A 16,818-nucleotide genomic window follows, 5' to 3' on the forward strand; every position below is an offset into this window, starting at 1 on the left:
TTTAGTAATAAATACCTTTAATATATCAAGGGTTTGGCTATACGCAGGTACACCAGAGGTATCATCTGTCACTGCTTCATTAGTGATCGTCAAATTGCTCTGTAACTCAAATGAAACTAATATATCTACCCAAGTATATAACCATTATTTGTCTTTATTTGACACATTCTGTCAATTGTTCTTAAAAATTAATTGGCTGGTTTGATTTTCATAAAAAAAGGACAAAGTATTTACTATAACCCTATAAAAAAATATAAAAATTTCAAATAATTTGAACCAACCGTTTTATAAGAAAAAATACACTGGTTATATAGCAGTTTGACAAACATATAATTTGATCATTGAGAAGCTTAATATTCCCTTAACAACACAACATTATTAAAACGTTTAGTTGATTTTACAGAGTTATCTCCCTGGAATATAAGGTACCATTTTAAGAGGCCAATTTTCTATTCATACCTCCTTTTGATACTTGACAATCGATTAGATTTTAGCCGAATTATTTTTAAACATTTATAACATGTATATGCATCAAAACAAATGAATAGTGCCTGATGACGTAATTTTTGCGTAAAAGCATTGTACAATCAATAGCGTTGCGTACAAATCACAACAGATTGAAACGTTCTTATGACTTACAACTCGGAAGGCAATACGGTTTGGAAAAGTTGTTCAAATGATACCAACAATACAATAATGTCTAAATTACAAATCTAAATTACGCTCACGTGATTTAATTGGTTTAATAATCTCTCAAGAATAAAATTCGGTTAATCAAAAGAAGACTAAATCATTTGTAGTAACAGAAATGAGAAAAAGAGAAAACAAAACCACGCGAACTTTGAAATCATGGTTCTAGCAAATGATACTAATGATCTAGTAAAAATGGCTTACATGTTACCTTGACCTTAAAATAATGGTGAGAACCTTTCTTATTAACCAATATTTTATATTTTACCAGAAATTCGATCATGACAGTTGTCTTCTAACAAGAATCTTACTTTATCATAATCATTACGGAAATGCTGAGTAATTTGATAAAACGGTTGCATTTTTCTTGTGTTTTACTGACGGCTAATGTAATAAATATTTTCTAGGGAATGTATGAAATCAGTTATTTACTAAAACGACATAAATATAGTCTAAATTGAATACAAACATTTCTCCCAGAGCATAAATTAGCGGACTAACATTATATTTATGTAGTAGGATGTGAACAGATGTTATGTTATGTACTGATTTATTACAATAATTTTTATCAGGTGTTCACTAAATATATCCACCCAGTCCGAACTACTGTATGTTATTCAGTTATATATTACATCTTTCTCAACAGTAGACATGTGTACGGTCATTCACCATGTGATACGCTGTAGATAGAAAACAACACTTGATAATCTTCATAGGCGACAATAGTAGCCTTTTTACTAGATACAGACTGAAGAAAGTTGATTTTTTAAAGAGCGAACCATCAATATAAATTGAAGAATAATTGGGACGGTATTTTAATGTGCAAGAAATATAGGTTCCCTTTTGCTTCTCTAAACGCATTATGTACTTATCTCCCTTGCCTATAAACACGAGTTTAGTCAAGACTTCTCAGGTCCGTTCTGTCTTAGGAACGTATAGGATATTTGATGTGTCTAGAACAAAATATATCGACAGGACTCGACCGATTAGAATAGCCATGTAAAATGGGTGTTTTAAGATTTCAAAACACTTGATTTTGCGGCACTTGACATGTTGACACCATACACCATGCAGCATATTCCCCAAAGATGTTTTCTAATCCCACATTGTAAAGGGGACCTTTTATGATCTCTTGTTATGATGTGCGAATAGTTTTTTTTGTATAAACCATAAATGATAAAACATCTATATGATAGGCATACGAGTATCAAGTAGTGATAATGTTCAGTGTTGACAGGAGTTATCATTGATATTTGAAATACTAAGGCTTTTCTACCTCAGAAATAGATTACCTTAGCTGTATTTGGCACTTGGATACTCAATGCTCTTCAACTTCGTACTTTATTTGGTCTTTTTAACTTTTTGGGATAGGAGCGTCACTGATGAGTCTTTTGTAGACGAAACTCGCGTCTGGCGTTATTACAAAATTATATCCTGGTATCTATGATGAGATGGTCTACTTCGTTAACAACCATGCCGACAAGATTGAATCATTTTATAACCATGAACGGTCTTTTTACAATTACACATTTTAGTGTGTTCTTGTCTTTGGTCACAATTTTGTTCGTCGTCTATTTGGGAAACATTTAAATGACTCCAGTTGATATCGTTCATTTCTTTACCATGATATATATCTTGATTTTCAACTAATTAACAATAAACTTCAGTTACTTAACTACGTAAGTTTTTAAAAGAAAACAAATCATATAAATAACAATTTAAAGACGGTCAACGCCCGTGTATGTTGTTACTTAGTTCCATAAACAATATCTGAATGACAGAACCTTTTCAAAGTTACAAAATATGAACTAAATTATTACGTCGATACACGCAAGATGTTGGCAGAACCTTCATGTCTAATTGTGTAGAAAAAAGACAGTAGTTAGCAGTAAGCGAATATAGCACATATCCAGACTGGCAATATGTCAAAAGAGACATTGGCATTCTGTGTGGTGTTCATGTTGAGAATTAATGATAATAAATGTTGACCATCGAAGAACTCCAGCTTCCTAGTATAAGATAAACATTATATAAGTATGTTTTGTAGTTGAGTAATATAAAAATAATGTTGAGAATAAATGATAATAAGTATTGACCATCGAAGAACTGCAGCTTTCTGTTATGAGATAAACAATATATATTCAAGTATGTTTTGTAGTTGAGTAGTATAAAAAAAAAAGATAACAAGAATTGCAAATGTTGGACGACACTGCAAACATTGACTTAGTTTGGCTATTGTGGCAAATATAAGACTTCCAGTGACGCTAGAATCATTTAAGTCAAAAATCCAAATCAAATACAAAGTTGAAAAGCATTTAGGACCACAAAATACTAAAATGTTTTATCAAATACAACTAAGGTAACCTATTCCTTGAGTAGAATATCTTTTGCTGGCCTATTGATGTCTGAGATTTCCCACCTTTGTCATTGTAATCCTAAAAAATAATAGGTCCAGTCTTCTTTCAAGAACACATAAGATAATGTGTACGAAATAAGCGTTGCACATTATGAATAAACACCCACACATTTTTATGCATATATGTAATCACTAATAATAGTACATTATTTTGTAAATTTAGTCAAATCCGTTTTGTAGTATTTAGGATTACAAAACATTCTCTTGTGTTGTAAAATTCAGGCGAGTGGAATCAAAAACACAACTGGCGACGATAATAACCAATCGATTTGAAAAAATACCAATCACAAACGTATTAAAAATATCAATTGTGTTTAATATCAAATTGTCAAAACAATTATTTTACTGGTGGCAATATTCATTTCCTATATTCTGAATGTTTGTTGTATTCATGGTTTTATTTATTCGTTATTTATTAAACAATAATTCATTAATTGGTAAACGAGTATTTCATAAATTCATAATATTTGTTTGATACGAATTTATTTATATAAAAGTATTTATTTACAAATTTCGAATTTCTTTCCTATTACCACCTTTTCAACTCAGGTTCCTTAATTTTTCATGTATTCGTTTTTAATAATATTGATCGATTAATTCAGATATTGACTGAATGCGTTTTACTAAATCCGTTTAGATTCCCTTTAAATATAAAGATTGACACCTAAATTGATATACGATATGTGTTTCTTAATTTTCCTGAACAGAATATATATGTATATACATATCAATTTAAAAAACAAATAGGTTACCATACCTTTTCTTAATCAAATTTGGGTTCCTATTTAAGAATTGTATATTTTTAATTCGTATTGAAAAAAAGCAATCTCTGACGAGCATGGCAAATAGTTATCTTACAAAATGTTGATTTAAGAAATATTTAAATCTTCCCTTGTTTTTCTTGTGTTATATTTTCACAAAATAGTATGACATTTTGGTTGGTTTATTTTGTATACAGGATTAAAAGAAATGCAAAATTATCATTTCTGGCATGTTAAGTATACCTATACCTACATTTCAGATATATCTCAATAAAAAAATTTGGAACAATTAAACTCCTTTTACATTTGTTCAGGTAAAAACGATTTTCCTATAAGAATGATAACGCAAATACCAATTCATCTTGTTCAATCAGTACCAGTTATATTTTGTGAAGATCCACACTTGTATCAAAGAACAACAACAACACCATAGATATTATAACAGTTCATTTTGACCGGTTTGAGGACGTGATATTCGAAAGGAATTGAAAATTGCACAATTTTCGAACTCCAAGCAATCAGATACTATGAAAAACGTTTTTTTTAGTCATGTGAAGTTGAATATTAATACAAAACTATCATAAAGACTAGAAGAAGAAACATTACAATATTCTTTAATTCAACTCTTGTATATCCTAACAGTATAATTTTCCTTCATAATCCGTTTTTTTTAAATGAGTGTATACAAATATTGTATTTCTTTGAATTTTAAACTGAAAATCTGCATCATTTGATAAGTGTTTAATGCTGGTTGACTCTGACAATCACAACAATTTCCCCTTTCCAAGAGGTGACGTTTGTTTGTTGTTTTTTTTTTTTTTTTATTATTTAACGTAAATGCTATCTTAACCAAATATAAGGTGATAAGATACAAGTTTTTTTTCAGTATGGCATTTTACCTTCAGATGCATTTAATTTACCAACACAAAATAAATGCAAGTGAAAAAGATCAACTGAAATTATCTCTTCATATATCACCACAATAAAATAGTTGATTGTTACATTTTATGACTTTTTACATTGTCATAGATTATAAATGTTTATGTTAGGAAATCTGAGGTATTATGAAAACTAATCTCTGAAACTTATAAGTGGATTTTTAGTTATAGGCGGGTTGTGCAATCCTGTCGGCACACACGATCTCCTTCATTTTCTCCGATTGGAAATTTGTTGTGATTCCGTTTTTTGTTTATAATTTATACATGGACTTCCGAAATATCAACGTACCCCATCACCACGAGTGTCAACCAATGCCATAAACCTTAACAATGATTAAAACGCATTTGACAAAACTTTTAGGAATTTTGGTCCTCAATGCTCTTCAACTTCGTACTTTATTTGGCCTTTTTAACTTTTTTGAATTCGAGCATCACTGATCGGTCTTTTGAAGACGAAACACGCGTCTGGCGTATATACAAAAGTTAGTCCTGGTATGTATGATGAGTTTATTTACAACTACTGCGTCGATGTCACTGCTGTTGGATATATTTTTCCCCGAGGGTTTCACAAGCCCAGTAGTCAGCTTCTTGTGTTGACATGAATTATCATTGATATTGTTATATTTATAAATTAACTGTTTACAAAATTTTGATTTTTTTTAAATACTAAGGCTTTTCTACCTCAGGCATATATTACCTTGGCTGTATTTAGAAAAAAATTTAGGAATTTTGGTCCTCAATGCTCTTCAACTTCGTACTTTATTTGGGCTTTTTTGTTTTAACATTTTTGAATTCGAGCGTCATTGATGAGTCTTTTGTAGACGAAACGCGCGTCTGACGTATACAAAATTTAGTCCTGGTATCTATGATGAGTTTATTGTACGATACTAATTTGTATATTTACAAAAAAGGAACTTGCGCTCATGATCGTGTAGAAAGTGCAGAAACTTATTTATTTTATAAACTATAAAAAGTATCCCAAAAATTTTCCAAACAAGAAAGAACCTTTTTTAAATTTATAAGAATGAAAGAAATCTGATTATATTTCTGTATGAGAATCAGTTATTGTACAAATGATACCGTAGATTAAAAAAGTAAAAAAAACAAAAGTACCGACTCAAAGTAAAATTCGAAAAAGTCCCTAGTCAAATGGCAAAATTAAAAGTTCAGACAAATTAAAGAAATGTAAAAACTGCCATATCCCTGACTTGGTTGATGTTGATTTAAAAAAAATTCACACTGTTTTTTAACAAAAAATTCTGTATTCAGCCTTTAATGGAGTGGTTCTTGAAATCGCCCCAAGTTGGAAAGTCTGAAATGGTTGATCATGATATATAATTTTGTGAGTTGATATAATTTTGTGGTTTTATTTGTTGCAAGTTGACTGATCACGGCTGATCCAATTAGGTATAACATGACTGTTAATGTGACATATTGCAATATATATTGTTTTACTATCTTGAATAAAAAGTAAGTATACCCAAAAATAGTTTAAGTGCAAAACTGATATAGCCATATATAATTCTTCTGCACTTGATTTTTGAATTATAATAAGCTCTCTGTTCTTCTAGTCAGTTTGGCTGCTCTATTTTGTCAGATTTTATTTTAAAGGAACTATACCAGTTGTGTATCATTTATTTTCAATTCTTGAAATATTTACTGTACATTTGTTTTTATATTGGTCTTTAGTTTAGTTTAATATGAATACAACTACAAATCAGAAACAAACTTTCAGATTGGTGCAGAAGCTTGAAAAATAGACAGGTTGAACCTAGGATGAATAAACTTTAAAAGTCTCCGATTTTCAATTATAGTCTTGGATTTTGTTTACTTTGTCCGAACACTGTTGTTTCCTATCATATATCAAAATGAAGAATGCATTTTAAGTGATTTCCATTTTTAATAATAAGATAATATTCACTTACAATTTTAACGATTAAATGTAGCATTGACAAACATTGAAGCTGACGATATCAAATACACATCTACGGATTCATTATTATATATTTTTGGGCTTCGACGGTATACGTTTGCATGAAATTTGATATTCAATGAGCTACAGACTTTCTATGGGCTTTCATGCAGACTTTGTCAAAACCACGAACTTGCAAAATTTTCTCAATCAACGAAAATTGATATCAAATTTGTAAAATTGAGTCCACAGTAGCTAAATAAAAACCAACAACAAAAGTGTTAATTTCGATATTTATTATTTCTACCAAAATAAAGTGTACCTATTGGAGAAGCAGTACTTCTTTGATAAAGATGCATTACTTAATGGAAATTCTGAATTAAGTTTGTCAGATAATCGAAACCATTTTCGTTCATACAACAGTTTATTGACTATTCAATGAAGAATCGGACATTTCATAGTTAAACCTGAAATTCGACATTTCATTTTGGAAAAGAGGCTGAAAATATTGTATACCCATGTTAATTGTATGCAATATGGGACATAGTAAGATCATTTAATAACTCGTCATGAAAAAAACAAAAACCCAATTAAATTATTTTGTAAACCATCATATAACTATTTCAGGTATAGATTCTTAGAATACGTGTTGAACATATTTTAATAAACTAACAAATGCTTTCTCCAACTTATTAAGTGGAATATCAGATAAAAAGAAGTTAATATGCATGTAAAATAAATCCTTCATATAATTTTTGATCCATCTTAATCGAAATTTGTATTTCCTTGTTACAATAGTTTCCTTTTTTTCAAATTCATTGATGGCGCAGACATTATCAACAACCAAGAGTTATAATATTTTGTGATCTGAACAATCAATACCGGTTCTGAAATCACTAAGGATTAGAGAACATAACACGAAGTCAAATTTGGGTGTTACCATCAGAACTCAAAGGCAATCAAAAATATATTAAGACCTGGACGTCATTACTTCTGTCACGTTATATACTTAAAATATGGAAATTGTTTTTACAATTGTAATTATAACTATAAAATCCGTCTGGATCATTTTCCTATTGAGATAGTTTCGAAGAAAAATAAAGTATTGTTCAGTAAAGTGCAGAAATGTCGTTATTCGACTGCTCTAACAAATGAATTTTAGTCTCAAAAGTTTATTTTGGTCTTAACATCATCTCAACACTAAATACTAAAAGCGTTGTATTTTGTTTAAAAATTAAAACAACACCTTATAAATTTTTTAATCACTTTTAAAGAACTTTAAACAGTTTGTTGAATTATGTGTTGTATCATTCCAGAACTGGTCAGACATTTTCCTGTAGTCATAAAGTTCATTATGTTATTGCTTTGTACAGGTAAATAAGTACAGCACAACTAAAGTCTGAACGGATCGTTCCGAAGCACCTGAGACCCCCCCCCCCCAAGTTTGGTGGGGTTCTTGTTGCTAAGTCTTTAGTTTTCAATGTTGTGTCTTGTGTACTATTATTTGTCTGTGTTTGTCTTTTTTGGCTTTAGCCATGGCGTTGTCAGTTTGTTTTTAATCTATGATTTTGACTGTCCCTCTGGTATCTTTCGCCCCTCTTTTGTACTACTTACTCTTAGAATCGTGCATTGTAAAGTCAGCACCCTATTCTTAAAATCATGCATTTTAACACATTTCTCCGTGTATTGTTTATTTTGGATATTAAACTCCATGGGTGCCTTATGATGGTCATCAATATATGCAGTGATGACAAATTCATATACAGTGATGACAACACTATATACAGTGATCATAGCAGGGTTTTTTTTATGTTAAAAGACATTGCATTGCTTTTTTATTGAAACCACAGAAAGACGCATGGTTTAAAGATGCCCTTTGTAAATAATATCAAAGTTTTCATTCTCGTCTTTTATAGGCACCTGATATCACCCCCAGGTTTTGGTGGGGTTCGTGTTGCTCAGTCTTCGGTTTTCTACGTTGTTTCTTGTGTACTATTATTTGTTTGTTTTTCTTTTAGAAAAGAGGGACGAAAGATACCAAAGGGACAGTCAAACTCATAAATCTAAACCAAACTGACAACGTTATGGCTAAAAATGAAAAAGACAAACAGAAAAACAGAAAAACAATAGTACACATGGCACAACATAGAAAACTGGGGTGATCTCAGGTGCTCCGGACACATTTAAGCCAAGCCGTTGTCAGTTTATTTTTGATTTATGAGTTTGACTGTTCCTCTGGTATCTTTCGCCCCTCTTTTATACCTGAGATCACCCCTAGTTTTTGGTGGGGTTCGTGTTGTTTATTCTTTAGTTTTCTATGTTGTGTCATGTGTACTATTGTTTTTCTGTTTGTCTTTTTCATTTTTAGCCATGGTGTTGTCAGTTTGTTTTAGATTTACGAGTTTGACTGGTATCTTTCGTCCCTCTTTTTTTATACAGTTTGAAGTGTATACATAATCATTGCATTGTGGGAACTAACACTTGGCCACATATAGTTATAGTGTCCTAGATTCTGAATTATTTACATTGGTGGAGGAAATAGAAGAATAGAATTAAACAATTGGACCAAAGAGACCATTACATTCACATGTTTGTCAAAGGAACTAGAACTTGGTTAACTTTTCGTCATTACTCTTGGATATCAACGTAGATTTGATAATATCTTTCTTAGAGGTGATGATACTATAGTCTATTTAAAAAAAAATCAATTTCATCTCTTTCGTGATGAAAAACATAAAATTCCGCGAACTTTAATCATTTATAAATTAAAATTTTAACTAAATGACAGCTACAGCTGTCTTAAGTCAGCAGCCTGAATTCCAAGATGTTTGATATCTGAGTTAGCCTTTGAAGTCCGACTATTCTGATCGATCTTTCCTTAGAATATGAAACGAAATTTGATGATGAATTTTCGAGTATTTTATTCCATATTTAATGATAGTTTATGTACTGCATTGCATTTACAATTCTTCTAGAAAAAAAATGGTTTATGCAAATTAGGTCATGTTTACAGTATATGTGAGTTTAGGTAACCTTTTCTAATTAAAATACGTTCAACAATTAAAGAGCATTCCATCGGGTCTTTAACAAATACGTTTAAGCTCAACTTTGCTTTAGTAAATAATATAACATCATCTCGTTTCAAAACGAATTAGGCTTTTCTACCTCAGGAATAGATTACATTAGCTGTATTTGGCAAAACTTTCAGGAATTTTGGTCCTCAATGCTCTTCAACTTCGTACGTTATTTTGCCTTTTAACTTTTTTTATTCGAGCGTCACTGATGAGTATTTTGTAGACGAAACGTGCGTTTGGTGTAAATAAAAAAATTATTCCTGTATCTATGATGAGTTTATTTATCATCAACTGAAAATGTACAATTATAAACTTTTTTTTCATTTACAAAATCCATGAACCGATATGATGACACTGGGAGAATTGCATCTAACGAAATGATATGACGTCTTCATTTGAAAGTGTCTGGATATGCAATATAGTTCTCACGTCTTCCACGATATTAAAAATACTACTTATAAATAAATGTATGCTAAGTGTATAAGTGAAAACGTATGAAATGTCACACCACAACATTGTAACATCATACATTCGTGTCAATTATTAACTAACACTATAGCTTGTCCAGTTATATCATGAAAGGGTTTATTTCTGTGCTTCTGTTCAGTTCTTTGATCAGATGGTTTCATGCCAGCAATATAAGTAACTAGTTGCCATTATCAGTATCATTTTAAAGAGCAATGGTATTTATTGCTTTGTAAATAGGCTTTTATAATTGGTAGTAATTGTCAACACTTGAAGATGCTACTTCAGGCATGTTGCTGTAGCTCATGTCTTGTCCTGTGTAAGATGCTACTTCAGGCATGTTGCTGTAGCTCATTTCTTGTCCTGTGGAAGATGCTACTTCAGGCATGTTGCTGTAGCTCATTTCTTGTCCTGTGGAAGATGCTACTTCAGGCATGTTGCTGTAGCTCATGTCTTGTCCTGTGTAAGATGCTACTTCAGGCATGTTGCTGTAGCTCATTTCTTGTCCTGTGGAAGATGCTACTTCAGGCATGTTGCTGTAGCTCATTTCTTGTCCTGTGGAAGATGCTACTTCAGGCATGTTGCTGTAGCTCATGTCTTGTCCTGTGTAAGATGCTACTTCAGGCATGTTGCTGTAACTCATTTCTTGTCCTGTGTAAGATGCTACTTCAGGCATGTTGCTGTAACTCATTTCTTGTCCTGTGTAAGATGCTACTTCAGGCATGTTGCTGTAGCTCATTTCTTGTCCTGTGTAAGATGCTACTTCAGGCATGTTGCTGTAACTCATTTCTTGTCCTGTGTAAGATGCTACTTCAGGCATGTTGCTGTAACTCATTTCTTGTCCTGTGTAAGATGCTACTTCAGGCATGTTGCTGTAACTCATTTCTTGTCCTGTGTAAGATGCTACTTCAGGCATGTTGCTGTAACTCATTTCTTGTCCTGTGTAAGATGCTACTTCAGGCATGTTGCTGTAACTCATTTCTTGTCCTGTGTAAGATGCTACTTCAGGCATGTTGCTGTAGCTCATGTCTTGTCCTGTGTAAGATGCTACTTCAGGCATGTTGCTGTAGCTCATTTCTTGTCCTGTGTAAGATGCTACTTCAGGCATGTTGCTGTAGCTCATTTCTTGTCCTGTGTAAGATGCTACTTCAGGCATGTTGCTGTAACTCATGTCTTGTCCTGTGTAAGATGCTACTTCAGGCATGTTGCTGTAACTCATGTCTTGTCCTGTGTAAGATGCTACTTCAGGCATGTTGCTGTAACTCATGTCTTGTCCTGTGTAAGATGCTACTTCAGGCATGTTGCTGTAACTCATTTCTTGTCCTGTGTAAGATGCTACTTCAGGCATGTTGCTGTAGCTCATTTCTTGTCCTGTGTAAGATGCTACTTCAGGCATGTTGCTCTAGCTCATGTCTTGTCCTGTGTAAGATGCTACTTCAGGCATGTTGCTGTAGCTCATGTCTTGTCCTGTGTAAGATGCTACTTCAGGCATGTTGCTGTAGCTCATTTCTTGTCCTGTGTAAGATGCTACTTCAGGCATGTTGCTGTAACTCATTTCTTGTCCTGTGTAAGATGCTACTTCAGGCATGTTGCTGTAACTCATTTCTTGTCCTGTGTAAGATGCTACTTCAGGCATGTTGCTGTAACTCATTTCTTGTCCTGTGTAAGATGCTACTTCAGGCATGTTGCTGTAACTCATTTCTTGTCCTGTGTAAGATGCTACTTCAGGCATGTTGCTGTAACTCATTTCTTGTCCTGTGTAAGATGCTACTTCAGGCATGTTGCTGTAGCTCATGTCTTGTCCTGTGTAAGATGCTACTTCAGGCATGTTGCTGTAGCTCATTTCTTGTCCTGTGTAAGATGCTACTTCAGGCATGTTGCTGTAGCTCATTTCTTGTCCTGTGTAAGATGCTACTTCAGGCATGTTGCTGTAACTCATTTCTTGTCCTGTGTAAGATGCTACTTCAGGCATGTTGCTGTAGCTCATTTCTTGTCCTGTGTAAGATGCTACTTCAGGCATGTTGCTGTAGCTCATGTCTTGTCCTGTGTAAGATGCTACTTCAGGCATGTTGCTGTAGCTCATGTCTTGTCCTGTGTAAGATGCTACTTCAGGCATGTTGCTGTAGCTCATTTCTTGTCCTGTGTAAGATGCTACTTCAGGCATGTTGCTGTAACTCATTTCTTGTCCTGTGTAAGATGCTACTTCAGGCATGTTGCTGTAACTCATTTCTTGTCCTGTGTAAGATGCTACTTCAGGCATGTTGCTGTAACTCATTTCTTGTCCTGTGTAAGATGCTACTTCAGGCATGTTGCTGTAACTCATTTCTTGTCCTGTGTAAGATGCTACTTCAGGCATGTTGCTGTAGCTCATTTCTTGTCCTGTGTAAGATGCTACTTCAGGCATGTTGCTGTAGCTCATTTCTTGTCCTGTGTAAGATGCTACTTCAGGCATGTTGCTGTAGCTCATTTCTTGTCCTGTGTAAGATGCTACTTCAGGCATGTTGCTGTAGCTCATTTCTTGTCCTGTGTAAGATGCTACTTCAGGCATGTTGCTGTAGCTCATTTCTTGTCCTGTGTAAGATGCTACTTCAGGCATGTTGCTGTAACTCATTTCTTGTCCTGTGTAAGATTTATTATCATTTGATGGGTATTTCTCCACATTTTTCTCTTCTTCAGATTTGTATAATTTGATAAGTTGTTTGAACTGTCTCTTAACATTCTAGTTCAGTATATAGAATTCAGAAAACACATTTGTCGTAATCCAAAATACTAATAGTATGTGTTCTGTGTTATAAACAAGGATGACCTTGTTGGAATCCGAAGCTACGCTACGTCGTAGAACTCGGGGACTTCTTTTAGGTTTTTTTTTAATTCGTAACCGAACAAAATCCTTCGCTTGCACAAAACTATCGCTGGGTTTCATTACATGTGTCATTTGCTTATACTTTAGTGGTGTAAGATACTTTTGAAATGCATCTAGACTCAGAGGTTTAGCCATTTATAACACCATGTTAAAACCACTATTTCTACAAAAGGAAATGCCTGTATTAAGTCAAGAATTTGACAGTTGTTTTTCATTCTTTGATGTGTTTGAGCTTTTGATTCTGCCATTTGATAAGGGACTTTTTGAATTTTCTTTAGAGTTCGGTATTTTTGTTATATTGATTTTTATAAATATCGTGCGTCCAATGACCTTTAACCTAAACTTTTGAAAATGAGGTATGTAAAAATACGTAGCCCCGTTATGAGTTTCATTACTAAAAGAAACACGAAAAGAATAACCTAATTCATCCCTCTAAAGCCAGCTTTGTCACTTAGTTCTAACTTATTGTCTATTTTATCAAGTGTGTCTAGGAAATGTATTTTATGTATTGTCTTAGTGCCAAAGCACTGACTACTGATCTGATAATATCATCGGGGACTAACAATCCAACAGCAGATTATCGACCCCTGCAGTGAAAGTTCTAATGTTAACTATGCAGGGCAACATCTCAAATCTACAATCTACCATTACATTTATTTGTCAAATGTTCACTTATTGCTACATAAGAGATCAGTATAGCGATAATAGCGATAGTTTTAAATTTCTAATTAATATTTTATTGGATATTAATGAAACATACCGTTGTATGAGTTTCAAAACCTGTTTATAAATTATCAAGAGTGTTATGAACTTCTTTCATAGATGACTATGCGGTATGAACTTTAACATTGTTGAAGGCCGTACGGTGACCTATAGTTGGTAATAACTATGTCACTTTGGTCTCTTGTGGACAGTTGTCTCAATGACAATCATACCACATCTTCTTTTATATATTCGGTAGTAATTCTTAGCCTAGGTTCATAAAACTCCACACTGTTCTTAGCCTAGGTTCATAAAACTCCACACTGTTCCTAGCCTAGGTTCATAAAACTCCACACTGTTCTTAGCCTTGGTTCATAAAACTCCACACTTTTCTTAGCCTAGGTTCACAAAGCTCTACATTTTTCTTAGCCTAGGTTCATAACTATCCTTTAGACTTTGTGGATAGTTGTTGTCTAAAATATTGCCAATCGATACAACGTCTCATTTTTCTTCTATCGAATCGGATTGTGTGTATATATTGGTCGTGGCGGATTGTGTGTATATATTGGTCGTGGCGGATTGTGTGTATATATTGGTCGTGGCGGATTGTGTGTATATATTGGTCGTGGCGGATTGTGTGTATATATTGGTCGTGGCGGATTGTGTGTATATATTGGTCGTGGCGGATTGTGTGTATATATTGGTCGTGGCGGATTGTGTGTATATATTGGTCGTGGCGGATTGTGTGTATATATTGGTCGTGGCGGATTATGTGTATATATTGGTCGTGGCGAATTGTGTGTATATATTGGTCGTGGCGAATTGTGTGTATATATTGGTCGTGGCGGATTGTGTGTATATATTGGTCGTGGCGGATTATGAAGTCTAAACAAATATTATGTGAGTTATTACACAAGGATGTTTCCAGAAGTTGTGATTGTATTTGAAACTAGTTATTGTAGTAGTATCTTTCATGGAATTGATGTGAACTTGATAGGGAAAGCCAAGAACAAACTGCAAGTTCAAACACAGAGAAATTGGTACGTTAAACTCTGAAGTATTCTGAAGCTACTTCGTAAAGTTATAGTATACACAATACTATATTATCATGGAACAAATACTAATAGAAAGCGAAAAAAAAGTTTATGTACATTTCACATACTCATTGAAGTTGCTAATTTTGTTTTTATTATTGGATTGGTCTTCTGTGTATCCAGATGTAATACTCACTTATCATTCGATGTAATACTCACTTTCCATTCGTGTAAATAACTTATATTGGTAGGGAAATTTACATCAAGAAGATAGGTCCTTTTGAAAAAAGGCCATATTTTCCAAAATTGTATTATTGGAGATTTTTTTCGAGAAGGAAATCGTGTGAAACACAAATCAGACAACGTAATTTAAAAATCTAAGACCGATAACTCATTAAAGACTCATATTTATAGTCAAGTAGTCATGCCGTTTCCTTTTTTTACATTTTATATAAAATTATTCATCTGTTGTTCTATTCTAATTACTATTGACGTCATAATATCCCTAGTATATTATATATCAAATGAAGCACTTATAAAATTGAGAAAAGTATGTTAATTCACCTACAATATGCACAGAATGCAAGCTTGATTTACAAAAACTGCACGCTTACTAAATACTGTGTACCATATTGCAAGTTTTGTATAGAATCGTACTGATCTCTTTAGCCTTGACGGTGATCATAGCGTTGTACTTTATAGTAAGATTTAATGAATATTTGATACGTGTGGAATAATTTACACTTAAATTTACCCCGCAGAAGTAATGTAATACGAACCCAGTCCATAATAACTTTGTATTATTATCATTATGTATTTGTCATTAAGATATAATATGTATTAAATATATACTATGAACATTCGTAATCTCTCATTCGCAAGTGTGAGTATTAATAATAAATATTCTCTATTTTTTGTTAAGAGTAAAGTTAATATATTTTTTGTAATTGTTTTATAGTTAACCGTATTACCTATTATTGTTTTCAAAAATGTCTGTATGTTTGTAAAGTTCATGTTATTATTAATTTTTTTTGCCACGCGTTTTTACTATTTGTATAAAGAAAAGAAAAACATATCTGCTAGAGGGAATATAGCGACTGGCAAACAATTTATTATATGATTCGAATCACTTCTAAATTCGGATAAAACATTTTTAAAAGCAGTGTTTCGAGGGTTTATGTTTTAACAGTTTAATAATCTAACGGTTTGAAGACACTGGGATATAATATTAATTTGATTTAACAAGAAGATATAAGCGACAAAGATACCGAATCTTAAATGGGTACTAGTATTTGAAAAACGTTGACATTAATATTTGTTCCTATAATATTCAATTTCACATTTTTGATAAATACGTCCAATCAAAATTATATTTGTACAAATGTAAAATTTTCACATTAATATTTTTCTTTAAAAAAGCATTAATCTAAGTTTATCAAAACGCTTTTAATTTCCTAAGCCTATTAAAAAATAGATTTTAAAATGCGCACTACTTTTCTTTTCAGAGTAAAAGTATGGCTTGTCGGGGAGATATTTATCAAACTTATTTTTCATTGGAAATAAAAATTTGTTTTTCATTCAGCCATGTAACTGGAAACTTACCAAGACCCGCCTACCTTTGAAACACATTCGTAATTGATACCCTTCTATGAACAGTATAACACTCAACACGTTAAAAAGTCTTAGCAATTATTTTCAAAAGATTGATTTAGAAATCGGAGGGCTTTTCATTTTGGTAAGTATCGTATGTAATGCTATTTATCAATGTTTACATAAATTAGAAAAAAATAAATTGGAATTGAAGACAACGGAGGCAGAGTTAGAACAAAGTTTGTTTGTTCACTAAAATGTAAACAGTGCGGTTTTTTTAACTAAGATTAATTTGTAATAGGGAAAACTATAATCTTATGGTTATAAAATACTATTCTGTGATACAACAATTGGACAATACTAGATGATATTG

General features: G+C 32.6%; 3 protein-coding genes across 4 annotated transcripts in view; 1 reads left to right on the plus strand and 2 right to left on the minus strand.

Annotated features, from left to right (window-relative positions):
• LOC134708545 (homeobox protein Hox-B5-like) overlaps positions 1-16,818 on the plus strand; it is a 68,893-nt gene that overhangs the window by 13,614 nt on the left and 38,461 nt on the right. The window contains exon 1 of one of the 2 annotated variants that reach the window (XM_063569177.1): positions 16,469-16,590. The exons of the other annotated variant lie outside the window; for it this stretch is intronic. The gene's annotated coding sequence lies outside the window, so the exon portion shown is untranslated. Of the gene's footprint in view, positions 1-16,468; positions 16,591-16,818 lie in introns of those variants that run through there. 2 annotated transcript variants of the gene reach the window in all.
• LOC134706158 (calcium-binding protein P-like) lies at positions 10,501-11,652 on the minus strand. The gene has a single exon (XM_063564867.1). It carries the CDS (start codon positions 11,650-11,652, stop codon positions 10,501-10,503), a length of 1,152 nt encoding a protein of 383 aa, XP_063420937.1.
• On the minus strand, positions 11,659-12,852 carry LOC134706159 (calcium-binding protein P-like). The gene has a single exon (XM_063564868.1). The coding sequence runs from the start codon at positions 12,850-12,852 to the stop codon at positions 11,659-11,661; it is 1,194 nt and encodes a 397-aa protein (XP_063420938.1).

This window comes from Mytilus trossulus, chromosome 2 (assembly GCF_036588685.1).
Source record: "Mytilus trossulus isolate FHL-02 chromosome 2, PNRI_Mtr1.1.1.hap1, whole genome shotgun sequence".
In the NCBI taxonomy this organism is placed as follows: domain Eukaryota; kingdom Metazoa; phylum Mollusca; class Bivalvia; order Mytilida; family Mytilidae; genus Mytilus; species Mytilus trossulus.